At 39.1% G+C, this 22018-nt stretch overlaps 1 protein-coding gene across 1 annotated transcript in view; it reads right to left on the bottom strand.

Annotated features, from left to right (window-relative positions):
• The window catches only part of ankfy1 (ankyrin repeat and FYVE domain containing 1), a 95831-nt gene that overhangs the window by 54494 nt on the left and 19319 nt on the right, over nt 1–22018 (bottom strand). Inside the window, exons 5-11 of the mRNA XM_072242828.1 lie at nt 16387–16510; nt 13713–13862; nt 12570–12735; nt 8217–8421; nt 3621–3689; nt 3318–3514; nt 1203–1300 (exon numbers count right to left, since the gene is read on the bottom strand). Of these exons, the coding sequence (XP_072098929.1) occupies nt 1203–1300; nt 3318–3514; nt 3621–3689; nt 8217–8421; nt 12570–12735; nt 13713–13862; nt 16387–16510 (1009 nt within the window). The remainder of the gene's footprint in view (nt 1–1202; nt 1301–3317; nt 3515–3620; nt 3690–8216; nt 8422–12569; nt 12736–13712; nt 13863–16386; nt 16511–22018) is intronic.

Below are 22018 nucleotides of genomic sequence, written 5' to 3'. Positions count from 1 at the left end.
GAAATGCACACAAAATTCCAGGTGCAGTCTCACCAACATCTTGTACAGCTGTAACATGCCCCAACTTCTGTATTCACTGCTCCATCTGCTGAAGACAAGTATGCCATACACCTTCACCGCCTGTCTACCCGTGTTGCCATGGTGTAACGCAAGAGATTTGCAGTGCATAACTAACTGGCTACAAAATTCCAACTTTATAATGTGCAAGAATCATGTAACCACATAAGTAGTTAAAAATATTTGAAATAGCTGCAAGACTTTTCCAATCTTGCCAAAGCCGGAGTTTTCAGTTAGGGCAAAATAACTCAATGATAGAGCCAATATCAAGGTATTTAAAAGATGGAAATATTTTGGAATAGTCAGCAGGAAATCTACATAGAAAGAAATATTTTAACAATTTTATATAGTCAACTGGAAAGATTAAAACATCTTCAATATTTGGTTCCTTCCTTCATAAGCAGTTCTTGGTACTGGGCCCAAACTAACCTACCCATCTTAATCAAACTGTGTAGTATTGTCAACAGATTCAAAGTTAAACAACAAAAAAAATTCAAATCAGGGAAAGAATGCTTGAAAAATTTTACCCTTTGTATCCCAATCTATACACACGATAACAGACATGCGGAAGGCAAAAGCTAGATTGTCTCTTTTTCTCATGACACTATGTGGAACATCATTACAGAATATTTGTTTTGGCAAAGGCAAATTAGTAAACTAAATTGGTAAACTGGTTTATAATTGGCATTTGCACCAAGCTACAGTGAATAACCTGCATTGCATACCATTCATACAAATCAATTCATTACAACAGTGTATTGAGGTAGTACATGGTAAAACCATACCAAAATGCAGAATAAAATGTTACAGTTACAGAGAAAGTGCAACCCAGGTAGACAATAAGGTGCAAGGTCACGACAAGGTAGATTGTGAGGTCAAGATTCCATCTTTGTAACAGCAGGACAGATGCTGCCCTCGAACCTTGCGAGATATGCTTAGGTAAGTGTGTTGAAGCCATGAAGCATTTCCATAGGATGCTTTGATTGCTCTGCATCACACAATTGCTTAGAACAAAAGTTAACAATCAAATGTGGGCTAATATGCTGTAGCATTTTAATATTTGAGATTTCTCCAATATTATTTATTGCCTTAATATGTTAGTATGGAAGACACCTCCTTGAAAGCCGTTAGCTTCAAACACTCACCCACTGATTGGCGTGATTAACTTTGGCCCCATGAGCAACCAGGAAAAGTGCAGCAGCTTCATTTCCAACCTCCGATGCCCTTTGCGTCAGACAATTTCCTAGAACAGACTTGAAGAGTTAAATGCAGTTCACTGTGTTGTGCGTCTCCAAAAGAACAATCAGTTAGGAAGTTACACTGACTATAAACTAACTTATTTAACTACATTTCAGTGTTATTCATTGAAGCATCTCAAAGTCTTATACTTTCTAAATCTTATATGGTATTCCTGCAGTCAGTCAATGCCAAGCCATATACACAAGTGAAGGATTGATCTGGGAAATAAAGAAAATACTCAAATTTATCTCTAAATACTCTACTTGACATGTTTCAATTTCGCAGTTATTTAAAGTAGCAAACTTCAAAAAAAATTATACATTCAGAAGCAACCAAAGAAATAGATTGTTAATTCCCTCGTAACAGATGAAAGCTTGCAGAGCAGCTACACAAAAGTAGAACAAATCGATACCACTGTGTGAACTCCTCAACAATTTATTCCCATCATAAACTAGACATGTAACACTGATATTCTATGATGCTTGCTTTTTGAAGAGACCCCGTTCAACTTTATAAAGTACAACCACCCTGGGTGTTATTGCCATTTTGTAAAGCACTTTTATAGAATTCACAGATCTCAAAAAACTTGAGCTGCAGAGTAAAATTCACTGTCACATGAATAGAAGGTAATTAAACATTTTTAAAGAGTTGTTTCTTGATGCATAAATAAATGATATGCCACTGTATTACAAAAAAATTGCGACGCAGACCATTTTCCAGGAATGTAACCACCCCACAATGCCCATTTAATGCAGTGGTAACCTGCACCTGCACTGACACATTAAGACAGCTTGTAACTAGCTTCTTGGACAACCCCAAGACAACTCAAATGGAGGACTTCTTCCCAGGCTCTCAAAACAATTCTGGGGAACATAGCTGAGATTTATAATTGTACATTTATGTTTGTTTTACAGTAAAATCTCAAAATTGCATTATTTAACTATTGGAAATCCCAGTGGTTCGATATCTGGGTTACTGGGTCCTGCATGTCATTAATCCACTAAAGCCCAGGAATCACATTTTGCACGGTGCCTTAAAATTTACTGGTGTTAATGAAAAATTATACTATGTAATATCTAAGAAACGCAAATTAAAAATGTCTTGGAGCATTAATAGGAATAAAATTAGGAATAAAACTTGGAAAATCTGCTAATATGACACCAAAGTTTAATTGTAACATTAAAGCAACATATACTGCCCTCTCTTACCTATCCAGTTTCATACCATGAAGTTCATGAGTTGAAAGGATATACTGTAGCAGTGTGCTACACACAGCGTTAGAATAACCACACGGAGTCGGTGAATTGGAGTTGCGATAAAGAGATTTATTCAAACTTCGCGGCCTGCTTTAAAGCCTTCCCATTCCCACCCTCCCTGGGCGGGATTGCTGTGGGGAATGCATATTCCCAGACCCTTTCCGCGCGCATGATTTTCCCCCTGCTGGTGGAGATGGCCTGGCGCCCTTTTTGGGGCCGGCCCTCTGCCTGCGCGCGCTGTTGTGAGCCGGTTCGTGTGCGCTAGAAAGTGGGTCGCCACAATACAATAAATTTCACAGAATAATAAATTGGTCTAGCAACAATATAGAAAGAGTAAAATTGAGTTTTGTTGATTGAGCATTCCTTGTGCAATGCAAAGGGAAACTATACATTCTATGGGGGGAGGGGAATATCTCTCTCTCTCTCTATCTATCTATCTCTGGGGTGCCCAAGACTTTTGCACAGTACTGTATATTGGTTAAAATGGGAAGGTGGTTGGGAAACAGAAGAGTACTTAGCTTTATATTAGCTCAGTAGTATTAAGTGTTATTTGGTAATGGGAAAGACATAACATACTGTACTGTGCAAAAGTTTTAGGCAGCCTAGTTACATATATAAGCCTAAGACTTTAGCACAGTACGGTATATATGCCAAACAAGTCCTTGATGCATCAACTCAGGAGGTCCTCGCACTGGAAATGACTTGGTCATACCAGAATGACTTTAGAAGTTGCAATCATCTAATATTATATCCAACTTTCCTTACCTTTTGCATCTGGAGCATCTGGATTACTGCCCCATTTAATAAGTTTTGCAGCCAAACTGTTCTCATCAAACGATGTGCCATTCACAACCTGAACATCATCAAAAGGATTCACTGACTGATCAGAATCCACTGTTATATCCTGAAGTGCTAACCACAGCGCAGTATTTCCCTCATGGTCCTTCAGCTCCAAGTCACATCTAGAACAAACATTTAAAAATTGGCACTGAATCTGCCAAGGTATAAAACTTGACTTCAGAATTGAAGAGTTTAAGTTTCATTTAGAAGGTTTAATCAAATACTTACCGTTTAGACTGCAGTAACAGTGTGAAGACATGCTCATTTCCTGCCAATATAGACGTGTGCAAAGGTGTCCTGTGTAGGGAAGGAACAGAAGTCATTGAGGGAGTTATCATACAAAGCTTTCATAAATGAAGTGTTGCATATTTCAAATGTTCCCAGAATTTCATGTCACGTTTCAGTCAGAAACAAATGCATCCCTCCATTACGAATTGATCACCAAGCAGGGATCTGAATACGCACAGTACACAGAATAAGGTAGATGAAATTGCAGCACAGTTGCAGATAGGCAGGTATGATGTTGTAGGCATCACAGAATCATGGCTGAAAGATTGTAGCTGGGAGCTTAATGTCCAAGGATACACACTGTATCGAAAGGACAGGTAGGAAAGCAGAGGGGGCGGCGTTGCTCTGTTAGTAAAAAAAAAAAATGAAAGCAAATCATTAGAAGGAGGTAACATAGGGTCAGAAGGTGGATATTGTGGATAGAGCTAAGGAACTGCAAGGGTAAAAAGACCCTGATGGGAGTTGTATACATACTCCCAAACAGTGGTAAGGATATGTTCTACAAATTGCAATGGGAGATGGAAAATGCATGCCAAAAGGGCAATGTTACAATAGTCATGGGGGACTTCAATATGCAGGTATATTGGAAAAATCAGGTTGGTGCAGGATTATAGGAGGGGGAATTTCTAGAGTGCCTACGAGATGGCTTTGTAGAGCAGCTCATGGTTGAGCCCACTGGAGAATGAGGGTGCTGTGCAATGAACCAGAATTGATTAGAGAGCTTCAGGTTAAAAAAAAATCTCTTGGGGCAAGTGATCATAATATGATTGAATTCACCCTGAAATTTGAGAAGGAGAAGCTAAAGTCAAATGCATCAGTATTACAGTGGAGTAAAGGGAATTACAGAGGCATGAGAAGGGAGATGGCCAGAATTGATTGGAAAAGAATATAGGCAGGGAACACAGCAAAGCAGAAAGGGTTAGAATTCCTGGAAGCAATTCGGAAGGGCCAGGATATATACGTCCCAAAGAGGAAGTATTCTAAAGGAAAGATGACACAACCGTGGCTAACAAGAGAAGTCAAAACCAACATTAAAGCCAAAGAGAGGGCATAAAATAGAGCAAAAATTAGTGGGAAGTTAGAGGTTTGGGAAGCTTTCAAATACCAACAGAAGACAACTAAAAAAGTCATTGAGAAGGTAAAGATGGAATACGGAAGTTTGCTAGCCAATATTATTAAGAGGATACCAAAAATTTCTTCAGATACGTTAAGTGTAAAAGACAGGTGAGAGTAGATATCGGACCACTGGAAAACGATGCTGGAGAGCTAGCAGTGGAGCACGTGGAAATTGTAGATGAACTAAGTATTTTACATCTGTGGAAGACACTAGCAGTATGGTGGAAGTTCCAGGTGTCAGGGGCATGAAATGTGTGAAGTTACCATAACTAAAGAAAAGGTTCTTGGGAAACAGAGGTCTGAAGGTAGATAAATCACCTGGACCAGATGGTATACACCCCAAGAGTTCTGAAATGAAAAAGGCGGCTGAAGAGATCAAGGAGGTTTAGTAATGACCTTTCAAGAATCACTACATTCTATAATGGCTCTGGAAGACTGGAAAATTGTAAATGCCACTCCACTCTTCAAGAAGGAAGACAGGCGGAAGAAAGGAAACTGTAGCCTGACCTCAGTGGTTGGGAAGATGTTGGGAATCAATTTTTAAGGATGAGGTCTCAGGGTACTTGGAAGCAAATGATAAAATAGGCCATTGTTTCCTCAAGGCAAAATCTTGCCTGATGTTGTGTACTTGGAATTTCAGAAGGCCTTTACAAACTACGAACCATGGTATTACAGGAAAGATTAAGCATGGATAAAGCTGATTGGCAGGAGCCACAGAGTGGGCATAAAGTGAGCCTTTTCTGACTGGCTGCCAGTGACTAGTGGTGTTCCACAGGGGTCTTTTTACGTTAAATGTCAATGATTTGGATGATGGAATTGAAGGCTTTGTTGCAAAGTTTGCAGATGATATGAAGATAGGTGGAGGGTCAGGTAGTTTGAGGAAGTAGAGAGGCTACTTAAGGACTCAGACAGATTAGGAGAATGGGCAAAAAAGATGGCAGATGAAATAGTGTTGGGGAGTGCATAGTCATGCACTTTGGGAGAAATTAAAGGGTGACTATTTTCTGAATGAAGAGAAAATACAAAAAACTGAGACGCAAAGGGATTGGGGGTACTTGTGCAGGATTCCCTGAAGGTTAATTTGCAGTTTGAGTTTGTGGTGAGGAAGACAAATGCAATGTTAGCATCCATTTGAAGAGGACTAGAATATAAAAGCAAGGATGTAATGCTGAAACTTTATAAATTATTGGTGAGGCCTCACTTTGAGTATTGTGAGCAGGTTTGGGCCCCTTTTCCAGATGCTCCCTGGTCTCCTTGTGTGATGGGCTGGAACCTACTGAGAATTGCCAAAACTTAGTCTGCACTCCCAGCATCGAGAATTATGAAATTCCCATGTGGATTTAGAATTCCCAGACCTGCTGCGCTTCAACACTGGAGCACAAACCGGCTGCATTGTTTGGTTTCATCAGTTAGAAATTAGAACTGTGAGGATGTGCTGAAACTGGAGAGAGTTCAAAGGAGGTTCACAAAAATGATTCCAGGGTTGAATGGCTTGTTATATGAGTATCTGATGGCTCTGGGCCTGTATTCACTGGAATTCAGAAGAATGAGGGGTGACCTCATTGAAACCTATCTAATGGTAAAAGGCCTTGATAGAGTGGATGTAGAGAGGATGCTTCCTATGATGGAAGAGTCTAAGACCAGAGGACACAGCCTCAGAATAGAGGGATGTCCTTTTAGAACGGAGATGAGGAGGAATTGCTTCAGCCAGAGGGTGGCCGATCTGTGGAATTCTTTGCCACAGGCATGGGTAGCTTTGGAGACCAAGTTTTTAATGTATATTTGAGGCAGAGGTTGATAGATTTTTGACTGGTCAAGGTGTGAAGCGATACATGGCTGAGAGGAAAATTGGATCAACCATGATGAAATGGTAGAGCAGACGCAATGGGCCAAATGGCCTAATTCTGCTCCTATATTTTTATGATCTACACTGCAACCAATTGTAAAGCAGACTGAGTGTTACATAAACACATAATGAAAGGTATTAATACAACACAGTAACAAGCACTGTTCAAAGCTACTGTAAACAATGGTAACCAAGTGTATAATTAAACACAGATCTTTACTTTAGCCACTTGGTAGCACCATCTCTCCCCAAAAAAAATTTCCTTTGTAGACTTGTGTAAATAGACAAAATATTCAAGAATCATTGTGCATGCTTAAAGAGTCAATATTTAAATGCCTATTCCCAGATGCCCTAGCAATGAGCTCCCTTCCTGAACTGCTGTAGCCCTTGGCGTGGTATACCCAAAATGCTGTTTGGGCCAGGGTTTTTGAGATTTTGACCCGAAGGTCAACACATTTGCAAATCAGGATGGTGTGCAGCTCAGAGAGCAAATTCCAGGTGGAGTAAAACATATTGCACTATTTTTTTTAATGAGATTCACATTATACCAATATCAGCATTTTTGTTCCCAAAACATTTTATCCAAAGGGTTTTAAGAAAACTTTCAGCTCCTCAGTGTGGAATGACAAGAAAGTTTAAACAGTAATCTCCTTCCCTATAAACTTTGTAATGGCTGCATTTAGCTTTACTGTCTCTTAGTACTGGCCAGGACATTGGAATGCATCAGTTTGTTTTCATGCTACGTGATTATGACTAGGATCCATCTCCATTTCTTGCAGACACTACAGGATATTTCATGCATATAAATTCTTTTTCTTACAAACCATAGGTTTATTTTCTGAACTCTACTACATCTGAGAAGAGCAAGGCATCTGTGCTCTTCCCATTTTCAGCAAGGGCCATGTTGAAATCACAGAATTAGTGACAGAAACACTGGCATCACGTCATAGTGTTAATGTGTGTAGTGCAATCCCAAGTCTTTATAGAGTCAAAACCTTGAACAACAATGTTTCTCACTCACATAAACCAGAAAAGACCTTTTCGTAAAATATGTGACACCCATTAGCTGGCAAAGCTGCACCATCTTGGTCCTTGTCAGCTACCAAGAATTTTGCTTCTGAATGTTAGAACTAGTCAGAAACATTCAAGAAATATTTAATTAATTTAAAAGTCCAAACCCATTAAAAACATTTTACTATTTCAAATTTATCTGCTATTTGTCATTTAACTCTGTAGCCATTCCACCGCATTCAAAGTCCCTCACTGGCCATTCCTCACAGTTCTAATTTCTAACTGATGAAACCAAACAATGCAGCCGGTTTGTGCTCCAGTGTTGAAGCGCAGCAGGTCTGGGAATTCTAAATCCACATGGGAATTTCATAATTCTCGATGCTGGGAGTGCAGACTAAGTTTTGGCAATTCTCAGTAGGTTCCAGCCCATCACACAAGGAGACCAGGGAGCATCTGGAATATTCTCTTGCCTTCTTTTCCCGACCCTCCAATGATCCTTTTGGATGTCACTCACTGGGCAACATGCCCCCAAAAAACCCAACATCATCTCAATGGTTACTCACCGTCCTTTGCTATCCTGCATATTAGGATTGGCAGCTGCTTCTAAAAGTGCTTGTGCAATATGTGCCATTCCTGTCATTGCTTCTGACGAGTGGCTTTTGTGACTATATGAGGCCACAAGGTGAAGTGATGTCTCCTGCTCACCATACGTAGCTGCATTTATACAAGAGCCATTCCGAATCAAGAAGCTAGCAGAGAATTCATCACCTAGGTTAAAACAAAACATTGAACATATTTAGCTCCAAACCCACACACCACTTAATATGTCCAAGATCACTACTTGGCAGGATTGTAAAAATTTAAAACACATCACAGCATAATGTGACTAAACAAATGCTGCGTAAGGCCAGACTACAGGAAGTACATTACAGAGCCACTAATGGATCAAGTCTTTCCAGCATGTCTTTCATAAGTTTACTATGGGATACCCAGGAACCATTTCCAAAAAATGAGGAAGATAAAATGCTTAAATGAGTTTAAAAAAAAAAAAAACAGGAAATAGAATGTGCAAACCATAAGGTTTTGATTTTAATTCAAAGCTGCACACTGACAATAACTAGAGGACAAAGATTAAGCAATTGAGATAACTGTGATAAGGAGCAAAACAAATGCTACTGAAAAAGTTATAATCGGAAATGAAAAGCTTAGGACGATTAATGGAGTCTAATGGGTAACTCCTTTACTTGCATCTTCGGAAAAAGCTCTATTTCCATCTTTAATATCTCTACTTTCCCCTTTCAGGGTTCTTTTGAAGACCATGACCTGGAGTTACACGCTGACTACGGTTCTTACGCGGGAATGGGACCCATTCTCGGGGTTTGACAAATGGCCATTATTCAGCACGCCAAGGGTTCGGCCAAAGAGCTTTGCTCGCCTTCAGAGGACTGAGATTTCGTGGCTCTGGAGATAGGGGGGAGTCGGAGGTCAGTGTCCAGGCAGAAGACCGGTGTGTCATGGGAGATGGAAGATCTAGGGCCGTGTGGCCAGAGACCCGAGATCTTTGGGCACAGAGCTCGGAAAAAGTGACACAACAGACTTCTAACATCGTAAACCAGCGAGTTGTTTGTTATGTCTCCCCTCTTGCTGTGAAACAGAAACACCACTTTCTCCCTTATTAGGGAGAGAGAGCCTGTGGTATGTCAAATACCTGGTGAACAAGTAGTTTTTGGGGTACTGCAAGTCTGTGTCTTTGCTGTTGCTTTGCTCACACTTGAGTGCATGGTGGCGGGTGCCGATGTTTTTTTTTGCTGGTGAGGGGAGGGGGGGGAGATTGTTGCTTACTGCCACCTACGCACGGGAGGGAAGGAAGCGGGGGGGTGACTTTGGGGCTCTAACATTTAACTGTTATTCTTTGGGGGCACTCCTCTGTTTTCGTGGATGGTTGCAAAGAAAAAGCATTTCAGGATGTATATTTCTCTGACATTAAATGTACCTTTGAAATCTTTGAAGGTAACGACAGGAAATTCAAAAGCTTTGCAAAGGAAACCAGACTAATACTTGAAGAAGGCTGGTGGACTGAGGAAGAAGTTGGTGCTTTTGGCTTAATTGCATTAATAATGGGGGGGTGGGGGAGGTGACTAAATAAAACTCATAGTATTACAACAAAATGAACAGTATTCTTTTGTGTGCATCATTTCTTTATTATACTGCTCTCTGGCAAGACCATATAGAAGGACATGTTTTATAAGGCTGCAAATCTGAACGAGATGGATTCAGAACAGACCCAGCTTCCCATTCTTCAGACCATGAGTCCACCAAGTTATAACGAACAGTTTTACAGGAGGTCTGCTGGTCCAACTGCCATATCTGTGGCAGTGCACTCACAAATTACAATCAGAACCCATACAGCAAAAAAGGCATCAACATCTAAGACCGCAAGATATAAGAGTAGGATTTGGCCATTTCGTCATGGATGATCCATTTCCCTATCGGACCCAGTCTCCTGCCTTCTCCCCATATCCTTTCACACTCTAACTAATCAGGAAACTATCAACCTCTGCCTTAAATATGACTTGGCCTCCACAGCCGCCTGTAGTGATGAATTCTACAGCTTTCCCACTATCTGGCTAAAGAAATTCCTCATCTCCATTCTAAATGGACATCCCTCTATTCTGAGGCTGTATCCTCTGGTCTTAGACTCCTTCACTATAGGAAACATCCTCCCCACATCTACTCTATTGAGGCCTTTCAACATTTGATAGGTTTCAATGAAACCACCCTCCCCCCCTTTTTGTAATCATGAAGAAGGTATGCCAGCAGTTCTACTTCATTAATAATTTGAGGTGGTTTGGTCTGTCATCAAAGACCATGAAATTTCTACAGATGCACCATGGAAAACATTCTCAGCTAGCACAACCCTCCCCACCAGCAAAAACATTTTTAAAAAGCAGTGCCTCATGGAGAAGGACCCTTACCGTCCAGGACATGCACTCTTCTCTTTATTACTATCAAAGTGGTGGTACAAGAGCCTTGAAAACCCACACAAGGTTTTAAGGGCAGCTTCTTCCCGTCATCAGATTGCTGAACAGTCCGTGAACCAACGAGCAGTATCTCACTACTCTCTTACACCATTTTTTTTATTGTAACTTAAAACAATTTATGTCTTGCAGTGTAGTGCATCCAGAAAATAACATTTCATGATGTGATAATAAACTTGATTCTGAAAATAATAAGGAGCTAAACTGATCAAATAACTGTTTCATTCAAATAGTAGCAGGGGAAACTAAAGCTCTTTAACTGTTGTCTGTCCCCATACAAGACAGGCAAAAATTTTTTAAAAATTAAATGTTTTGCCCTTCTTGGTCATATTCCTTTCCATGCACATGGACTTATGACAGTGATCGAATTAGCTAAATTATAATATCTTATCAAAACTGCTTCACATTAGAAACAAGCATGTTTGTCTATACAAAAAAATAACTTGGAAAGTTTGATTTGCCCTTATGATTTGTGAAAAACCTCTAAAATTTCCAATTTTTCAAAGAGTAAAGAAAAAATAGACAGTAATCACTCATGGTAGTTTGAACAGTCAGAAAAGCATCAGAACATTTCAATGTATTTATAGCTTGCAGTTCTGGACATAAAAGTGCAAACCAGCTGTCTTTTTGCATTTCTTCAACAGCATTTCTGAAACCTGCAAACGTTACCATTTTAAAGTGGAAAGAAAATTCTACCTGCAAGCTCCTCCATGTCACACACTATCTAAACTTGGAAATATTCCTTCACTTGGTCTAAATGATGAAACTCCAGGTGGCAGGTTACTTCAAGAACAATAACACAAATGTGTAAATAGTAAAAACATTGCAATTTTGCCAGCAACACCCACATTCTACAAGTAATTGAAAAATGCAAAGAACACAAAATGAGGTACAAAAGGAATTTCCAATCCTCCTTTGTTCAGAAAATGGTGGTATAAAACTGAAGCAACCATTTTCAGTTGTTCTGAGGCACATAAAGGGGCTACTCCAGAGCTGGTCTTTACTAAATACAGAACTGTCTGTAAGATTGCTGGTCTTCCATCTCCAAAGGATACTAAAGAATTACTGGAGTTTAATTCTCCAGTGAAGCCCGACCATTGAATTCGTTAGATTCAAAGTGGACAATGGTATTTTAAAAGAATCTTGTAAAGCAGATCTGGGTTTACCATCAGTTGCATAATTACTGTGCAATTGGCAATTTTGGGTTATTAAATAACTATTACACAGAATTATTGTGTTATTTCACTGTGCGGTGCCAGAATGCGATGTTTATGTAGACAAATTTTAACAAAATCAGCTATTAACAGAATTAATGAAGAAAACAGTTTTTGGGTGGAACAACAAAACTTGAACTCTTAGGAAATGACCTACAGATTTGATACATTCTACAATTACAACAATTCAAGAACATTGTCCCCATTCACACCCTAAGAAACAGCTGCTGAAAATGGTCGATTCTGATTTAATTTATCCACAACTGCCATCCACCTTTTCATTTAATCTCACCTGATACTGTTTCAGGTTTTGTCTTTTGTTCCCTTATCCCTTGCACTCCCTCTGTACTTATTTTGTATCCATCATCTCTCCAGCTTTGATAAAGAGAACAACCTGAAAGATTTAAATGTTTTCCACCCTTGCTCACACGCTGCTGAATACACAAAGTTTCTAGCATTTTGGTTTTATTTCAATTATAATATATGGTTCTTGCAGCTGCAGTATAAATAGGTTTATACTAAATAAGTAGATCCACATCTTCATAACTTGCAAAATATGCTACTGAGCCAATTCCACATAAACAGAGCATGCCGAACACTGGAGAAAACTCTGGACAGTTAAACGATCAATGCATGGACCTTTGTTTGTTCACTTTCACTTTACCTCTTTGGATAGCTTTGTGAAGTAAACTCCAGCCATTCTTATCCACCATGTCAACATCTGCTTTGTTATTAACCAGCGTTGTTGCAATACTCTCTAGCCGTCGAGACAGAGCCAGATCCAAGGCCAGTTCTCCGTTATCATCAAGTTCATTTAGTTTACCAGGCAACTATAGATTAATAAAATGCTTTAGTGAACACTGTGAGAATCAAAAAAAAAAAAAAAATTCTTTTACACTACAAAATGAAGTTGGCCAGATTTGTTTTTGGTGCTGTTACTAAACACACGCTTGACACACTCAGACAATCCCTTTAAAAAGAGGCAAATATTTATTCCCAAAATGAGCTCCATTTCATTTGTACATCCTTAGGTGTGATGGTTGTTAACAAAATCAATGTACATGCAATAAATAAATCTGAAATCTTTTCACCAGTTAAATGTACTCCACAATTTGTAACTTTTAAGCAAAATCCAATAAACTAACCAGATTGATTACCAGTAACCCAGGATATTATGCAAAATAATGGGAATATTTTAACCACAGAACAGAAATAAGCAATTCTCAAAGATAAGCACGCCTGAGAAATTCTCAGCAATATTGCTTTCAAGGCTGTTTTTTCTTCAGAAGTTTCATTTGTACAGAGTTAAATCCCATAATTCATTAACTTTGAATCGCAGAGCACAGAAACAGGCCCTTCTTCCAACTCAGTCTTCAACCATCAATGTTGCACACATGCCACATTTGTATCATTCCTATCACCCCCACCGGTCCAATTCTACCAATCACCTCAGCAGTGATCATTAACCTGAAAACCTGCATTTCTTCGGTATGTGGGAGGAAACCAGAGGAACTGGTAAAAACCAAGGGTAAACTCCACAGACAGCAGCCAAGGTCAAGATTAAACTTCGGTGCAACTGGGACCTGCTACCTCTCTGCTCTCGAGACCCATGTGCCACCCAATATCTGCTGCAGATGCAGCTGCAGCTCATCTTGAAGGCTACAGCAAAAATGCACTCCTTTCAGCTAACGTACAATGAACTAGACAAGATTGCTCAATGTTACAATATAAAAAGGTTGAGAATTAAGATAAGCACCAATATCACAGCACTGTTTAATGCACTTTAGTTAATAGCTATTACTTCTACCTGAGAATCCATTGCAATAAGGTGGAGAAATACAACATCTTCTCTTTCCACTTTGATAGCTTTATGCAAAGGGTATTCTGTTTTTGATTTAATCATTTTGTATAATAAAGGAGCAGTCATGCTGCTGAAATCATCCTTCTGCAGGTCATCCTGGATAAATACAGAAACAGCTTTTAGTAGCCCACATGGGCCAATAGATAAATAATCAAAGCAACTATTTTAAGGCTGTTGAGTGATTAACAAAATTAATGACAGCATTAATCACATTGTTGTACAACAGAACGCCAATATTTTTAAAAGGTGCAATGGAAAATGCTTTGACATTGTAATCTTCATTGACGTAATTTAAGTTCTCGTATCCAAATCGCTTGTAATGTTCTCTATTCCAGCCTCATGCACACTGCCAAGTTTATTCCCTCCACTTTTGGCAACTGGTCCATTATCTTGAGAATAGTTACTACTAAACAATACTACAAATAGTCTTTTTGTGATTAAATATTCCAAGGAAAGAGCAGTGAGGAAGTTAAGTGGACAGGTCTGGTCATGAATGCCCTTCACTCTGTCCCTGATCTGGGCATTTATTGCTGATGCAGGATAAAAACGAAACCAGAAATGTTGAACAGGTCAAGTGGCAACTGCAGAGAGAAACAGCTAGTATTTTAGATCAATGCCAGTTGGTTCTGATTAACAGTTTCAAGAAAAATTCGATTCAATCCTAGTTCAAATCCGACAGGAGCCACAGAGCAACTGTGGAACTGTTTACTCTCAGACCCAGTGAGAAGTAAATGCACCAAACCTAATCGTGAGTGTGAATATACACCAAGACACTAAGACACTGAATCAAAATGACCATGTGTCAGTCATCCTTGCAGAATCTAGATATCTGAGCCAAGATTCTGCTGTTTCTAAACACAGGACCTTTGCTGCTTCTGGCCACATCCTTCATTAAAAAAAAAACTTATTTACCAGTCACTATTCCACAGTTACCTGGCTGAGTAATGGAGCTCAGAAGCTGGACGAAGTTTGTTATAATCAGGATTCCTAGCACAGGGATAGTTTTCTACTGACCAAGACAGAATATTATGATCATTCTTCAAAATATAATTTTAGCTCAATAAGCAAAATTTTACTTTTAAAATGGATATTAATTCCCTTTTATTGACTGTAACCCTTAAATATAGTTGAGAACGCTGATGACTGTTTCATAGCATGTTTGGTGCAATTTTCCATTCAGTTCTCTAAGTTTTCTGCAAATTACGTTTCTACCCATCAATCACAAAGGAGAATTCATCATTCTGTAGATACCATGGGTGAGGAAAATTACTTTAGAAAAGCAATGAAAGTTTTACAAAAGACATGCAAAGGAACAGAATCATACCAAATTAGTAAGAAGGATCTTGATTAATGAGCTATAGTTGCAGATAATGAATGGTGACCTGTCCTGGGGAATGGAAATGTGGATTGGGGTAGATGAACTTGCTGAGAAAAGGACAGATTAGGAACTAATTGATTTATTACTATTTATGAAGTAAAACAGCATTGTTTTTATCTGCATCTCAGTCGGGTTACACATTTCACAATGACAAGTCAGGGTGGGAAATGTAACTCATGCTCACCACTAGATGACATTATTAATCTGATGCAACTGGTCTACCCTGTATCTAACTCATCGTAATGACTTTTAAAAAACTATCTTACTATTAAACTGGAAGATAAGCAAAGAATTTGTTGCCACAAGGTCCTGCAATAGCAAGTGAAGGAATGATTTAATAACTAAAATAAAATACATATTAAAAGACCAACTTGGCTACAACACAGGGGAGGGGCCAATAGCATCAAAGGCTTATGTCCGATTGAGAAGTCAAAGACCATTTTAATCTTGCATTTCATCCAAACACAATCGTTCCCTTGAGGGACATGGAAGGCAAAACTATAGTTACCACTTTTATAATGGAAATGAACTACTTCAGCAAACAAGTTCAAACCAATCCCCTCACGGCTCACTGAAAATTTAATGTGGGGCCAAAAAAGCCATTCAATCTCCAACTTACAGTGAAAATTCTGCAAATACTCAAAGATATGGATAGAATTTGAAGCAAATTTCTGGGTGAATTCAAGTTAATAGTCATATCCAGCACCCATCATTCACTCATCAGGTATACCAAAGTAAAGTTCAAAGAACCAGTTTTTCATAATTGCAAAATAGTGTCATGTTTCACAGTAGCACTTCAATATTACAGACTTCAGGAAGTTAGAAATGTTGCTGAAAAATTCTCATCTTAAATTGCACCTGAAGCGAAAGTAACATTTTCCAAAAATGTCCCATTTCCCAGAAAGCAAATCCCTACAAATAAATCAACCGAAGTAGATTTTCAGCAGGTCACGTCACCAACTTGGGAAATGAGGCAAAGAATGTTCAAGTCGCCCATTTGATATGGGCAGAGAATTTATTGATGTCACAGCAAAGGCAACATTAAATTGTTGCCAAGTCAAAAATTGTTAATAACTGAGAAATATTCAGGACAAACCTGGAACTATTCTAAAGACATAGCACAAAACATAACTTAGACCTAAACATTATGCCTTAGGTGCATCTTTCTTGCTAAGTATCTCAAGACATTTCACCACATTGACAATGCTACATAATACAAGCTATTGCGATCCTGCGACTCACCCAATGGCTGGCTATGATTTCAGAACAGTAGTTCAGTAATGCAACAGCATTCAGCTCCTCTGCGGTCTGATAGAACCGGATGCAGTTCCTAACATTAACCATTGACATTACTCCCTTTTCACACCTGTCAGTAGGAAAAGACTCTGCGTTAAGAGTACAGGACACTTCAAAAAAAATTTCAGTTGCCAACAATAAAGAGGTTAGCATTCAAACATCTTATAATAGTGGGTTACAACATTCACTAGACATGCTTATTTCAACAAGAGTGCAGATCCTTCCGAGCGCAAGAGTAGATCCTTCTGGTGTATCAGCATCTTACCTGTGCAGAAACATTGGACAATAAAATAGAAAGTGAGCAAAAATGCCAGATGTCAGAGCACAAACTTTTGCATTGGCATCCTCTGGTCAAAGTTTTCAATGCTGACCTACCTTATTTTTTTTTTAAAGTGATAAAAGGGAAATGTAGGCATGGATTTAAAAAATTGCAGATCATTGATATACGATAAACATTGAAGTCAGAGGACAATTAAGTGGATTGCAGACTGACTAAACATAACTGTGAATTATTTAGATTGGTCATGGCCAACAGGAATGAATACTATCACAACCATTATCCATAATTTACTTGCACTTGTTTTTGAGAGTCAACCATCTTAAAGTTTAAAGAACTGGGAAGTAAATGACAAGGGCTGAAAAAAATCTAGACTTGCAAAGGAGAGATAAAAATTAGTTCTTAAAAGTAGACACGTGAAGTTTTTAAGAAGAACAAGGCAAACCATTTACTTCCTGGAAAACTAATCTATATGGAGTAGCAAATCACAAATTCATCAGTTGACAGCATCAGGAAATGAAGCCGTACACGTAAATGGGGACAATTTCTGGGGGACTTTTACATTAAGCTTCTTTTAAGCTCAGTTACACTACAATTGAACATTATGCATAATTTCAATAGTATAAAAATGATATAGAAGCCACTGGAAATAACTCAAAATTTACAAACATTAAACCAAAAACATGTGGATACCAAGAAGGACCAAAAATAACAGAACACTTCTAGAACAGAAGACCAAGTAGTAACCAGACTGCAGGCTTTAAAATTTGTGTGGACAGGAAAAGTATTTGAACTTGGTGAGCTGAGGGAAATGAGTTGGCAGTATGGAAGAAAGTTGTGAATGAATCCAGTAAGGTCTTAGTAACAATTGGAATGAGGAATCTGCAAACAGAGTGGTTGGAGTGCTCAGTAAAGATAAACTTAAAGGGAAGCATAGAACAGGACCCCAGTGGTGGAGCAAGGCAAGGTAAAGTTAAAATAAATCAGTGCAACAGGACTATTTCTTGATCTTGGGATGCGCAAGATTTAACAACAAATAACTTCACAAGACTTCAGAGTCCCTGTTTGTAAAATATGCCATCATAGCTTACTGCTTTTGAACATGTAGATTTCTGCCAAAGTAAATGAATGTTGCTGTGAGTTATGAAGCCGATTATAGAGATGCATTTACATATGTCAAAGCATACCTAACTTAAGAACTGATGAACAACGCCACGTCATTTTGAGCACAAATGAACCACATGCAGGTAAGTGCAATACACAAATACTACATGACCCAGTACTGCAAGGATGTTACAAAAGAGGATGCTGATCTTCACCAGGTTTGTGTCATAATCCTGATAACGTGCAGGAAACAGAAGGTCTTGATCTGATTTTCAAATATACCAAAGGCTAGGAGTATAGAATATGAAATGCCTTTAAGGGAATGCAAAGGAAGTAATTTAGCATCACTGTCCATTGTTATCTTACAGTTTTAATGCTCAAATACATTTTTAGCACCATCAATGAGTGTTTAAAGAGGGCATGAATTAGATTGAAAGCAAGGAAGAAATGATGCAAAAACATGGCATTTTCTCATGCTTTTGATTATACAACTGAACGGGCAGTTGAAGACAAGTCACAAACGAGATAAGCGGAAGCACATCAGTTATCTCAAGAAAAGCCAGGAGTAAAACTTCAACCAGAGAAAGTTAAAGTTAATTGCTAAGCAGGTTGAAAGCTTCTATAGAAAATACACTTGTGTTCCCTGTGACTGGAATGACCATAACTAGTGGTCACCTCATGTTCTATAGACCTCCACTGGAACATAACGGGACAATTGTTCTTAACCAAAGTAAGAACGTTTTCAGCCAATGGGTGCTGAATCTTTGGAATTCTCTACCCATGAGAATGGTGGAGGCTGTCATTCAACATACTCATTGGTAGGTTCTTGGATATCAAGGACGTTGGGATCAGTGAACTATGGTACCGAAGAAAAAAAAAAATCAGCTGCACTAAATTGGAGGAGCATAAAGGGCTGCAAAAGACCAACTCCTACTCCTATTTTGAAAATCTTAGTAATATTGACATCTTCTGGACAACACAGAAGACCAGATATTTTTTTAAACTATCAAAGTAGAGTAGAAAAATCTTAAGTTCAACAGAATGCTAACTTCCGTAAATGAAACAATGAGTGAGATGCTTTAATCAAACCATAAAGAAGGGTCTCAGTCCAAAAAGTCGACTGTTTACTTTTTTCCATAGATGCTGTCTGACCTGCTGAGTTCCTCGAGCATTTTGTGTGTGTTGCTTTGGGTTGCCAGCATTTGTAGACTTTCTTCTGTTAGCGGTCATTTCATGCTCTCAATATTTATTATTTCTTTTTCAGCTCTTTCTTTCTGTATTTGTACAGTATGTTGGTTGTTTTGCATATCGGTTGTTGTTTGTCCTGTTGGGCGTGATCTTTCACTAATTCTATTGTTTTATGTACTTACTGTGACTGCCCACAAGAAAATGAATCCCAGGATTGTACATGGTGACGTATATATACTTTGATAATGAAGTTACTTTGAATTTTGGTAAGAAGATGTACTACATGTTCTGGCTCTGGTTACTCAAAAACAAGGAAGTAAACATGAAGGCAGTACACATAAAAGATAAAGCTAATCTCAAACGTTACCATTTATGATAAAGGAGTGTGATCTTGGGATACTGACAGCAACACATCAGATTTCCTGATACAGCTAAAAGACAAATCTAGGCCCTCACTACTCTTAAGACAATACCCCACAATTGCAGAAATCAATCTAGTGAACGTATGCTCCACTCCCTCCATTACAGAGATCAGAGCTGGACATATTATTCCAGGAATTACTTCACTGAGGTACTATACAATTGTCGTAGGAGTACTCAGACTCATATCCCCTTCCAGTAAAGGTCAATACATAATCAGAATCAGGTTTATTATCACCGGCATGTGACGTGAAATTTGTTAACTAAGCAGCAGCACTTCAATGCAATACATAATCTAGCAGAGAAAAAAAAAGATAATAAAATAAAAATGAACAAGTAAATCAATTACATATATTGAATAGATTTTAAAAAGTACAAATACTGTACATTAAAAAGTGAGCTTCAATGTCCATTTAGGAATCAGATGACAGAGGGGAAGAAGCTGTTCCTGAATCGCTGAGTGTGTGCCTTCAGGCTTCTGTACCTCCTACCTGATGGTAACAGTGAGAAAAGGGCATGCCCTGGGTGCTGGAGGTCCTTAATAATGGACACTGCCTTTCTGAGACAACACCCCTAAAGATAATCTACACACTCCTGCAACAGGGCCCCCTCTCCTAACTGCCCACCTCACCTCCCTTATTTGGTTCCAAGCTCCAACTTCCTTTGGTAACAGATTCCATCATCTGCAGCCCTTTGTTGCTTCCATCTATCTCCAACCAGCTTGTCACTGTTTCAATCCTTTCTTCTTCCATTGGCCATCAGTGTTCCTCACCTGGATCCATCTATCAGCAGCCAGCTCTTGCTGCACCCCATCCTCTCAGTTCTTTATACTGGCTCTCTCTCCCACCTCCACTCAGTCAAAATGAAGGGTCTCCACCTGAAATATCAACTGTCCATTTTCCTCCACAGATGCCTGCACAACCTCAACCCCCTCCCCCATCCAAATCCTTCCAGCATTTAACATGTTGCTCCAGATTCCAGCAGATGCAGTCTCACGTCTCCAAGGCTAACCTATTGTTTGCTTTCTTGACTGCTTGCTGTACCCAAACAATTTTCAATCACTTGGGTACAATGATATTCAGGTTCCTCAAAGACCAATGCCTTTTTAAAAAAAAATCATTTAACAGGAACTCTGCCTTAGATTTTTTAAACCAAAGAGGATGATACATTATATTCCATCTGCCATGCCCTTTTTCTATGCACTGAAACTCTGGTGACAGCATCTCATTAACACTGGGGAGGTCAATACCCAATAGTATGAATTTTATTTTAAGTTCATATTTTAGTGTTATGGACTACCCAGCTGGAAATGGGTTACAGACTTCCCACAGTAACCTCCTGTTTCCCTCCATCCAATCCACCTACAATCCTCCCATTTTGTTCCCTTTCCCATTCCACCAGCACCTCACCAAGCCACCATCACTCATTTTCAGTCCCAATTCCCAATCTCTCCTGGTCCCACCCTCCTACTGCTCACACATTTCATCCACAGGATTCCCTTCCCATCTAGTTCCACCATCATCGCTCCATTAATAGTTCCCCATTATCACCATCCCTTTTCCACTTGTAACTCATGCCCTACTTATCACCCTCTAGCTGCCACTTTCACCCCCACCAGCTGTTTCCACCCATCACATACCTGCCTGCCTCGCAACTCCATCCTTTCACTTATTGGTCTCACCATTCATCCTTTATACTGGCCATTGTCCCTCTCTATTCTTAGTCTGGATGTAGGATCTCAATCTAAACCTCAATTACTCAATCCACTCTCTCCAACTTCTGCTGCTCAAACTGCAAAGAGTTTTGTTTTTTGTACTTTGCCTTCTTGCTTTCCCCATCACAATGCATGTTGACCTTGAGACTAACCCATAGTTTTTGTTGAACAAGAATATCAGGGATCATGGAAGTGGGTAGGTAAATTGAGCCAAAATACAGACTATGTCTAGAAACTGAATGGAGGAAAACTATTCTCAAAGGGATAAATGGCTTATAATCAATTATTACAGAGAGCAAGACCTGCTATGTAAATAGATAATAGCTGATGGCCCACAAAGCCTACTGCATCCAGAACTAACCTGATATATCAGTCCGAAAGGTTAATTGAAGTGGCTAATTGGGTCCAAAGTCATCTTGATGATAGGGTTGCAAGTCTGTGACCAGTGATAGATCACAGGGATTGGTGTTCAGACCCCAATTGGTTTGTGGTAATGTTAATTTCAATGAAAAGATGTGATTAGTAAACTTGAGGATGGCACCAAAGGATGTTGTGGACGGTAAGGGAGGATGTTTAAGGTTAAAGCAGGATGGAAAGTTGAGTACAGTATCAGCAGATAAACTTAACCCTGACAAATGAGAGGTGATGCATCTTAGGAAGTCAAACAGTAGGACGTATATAATAAATGGTATTCTGCCACTATGTTCTTTTGTTCATGCCTCTCCGATAGTGGCAACATCCCAACGTCTACCCTGTCAAGGCCCTTAAGAACTTGTAAAATGACCCCTTGTTTTTCTAAACTATAAGGAATACGAAGCCAAATTATCTAGCTTTTCTTGATAGGATAAACCTGTAAAACCTGGAATTAGGTGAAT

This window comes from Mobula birostris, chromosome 25 (genome assembly GCF_030028105.1).
Source record: "Mobula birostris isolate sMobBir1 chromosome 25, sMobBir1.hap1, whole genome shotgun sequence".
Taxonomy (NCBI): domain Eukaryota; kingdom Metazoa; phylum Chordata; class Chondrichthyes; order Myliobatiformes; family Myliobatidae; genus Mobula; species Mobula birostris.
This window is presented reverse-complemented; position numbering and strand designations above follow the sequence as displayed.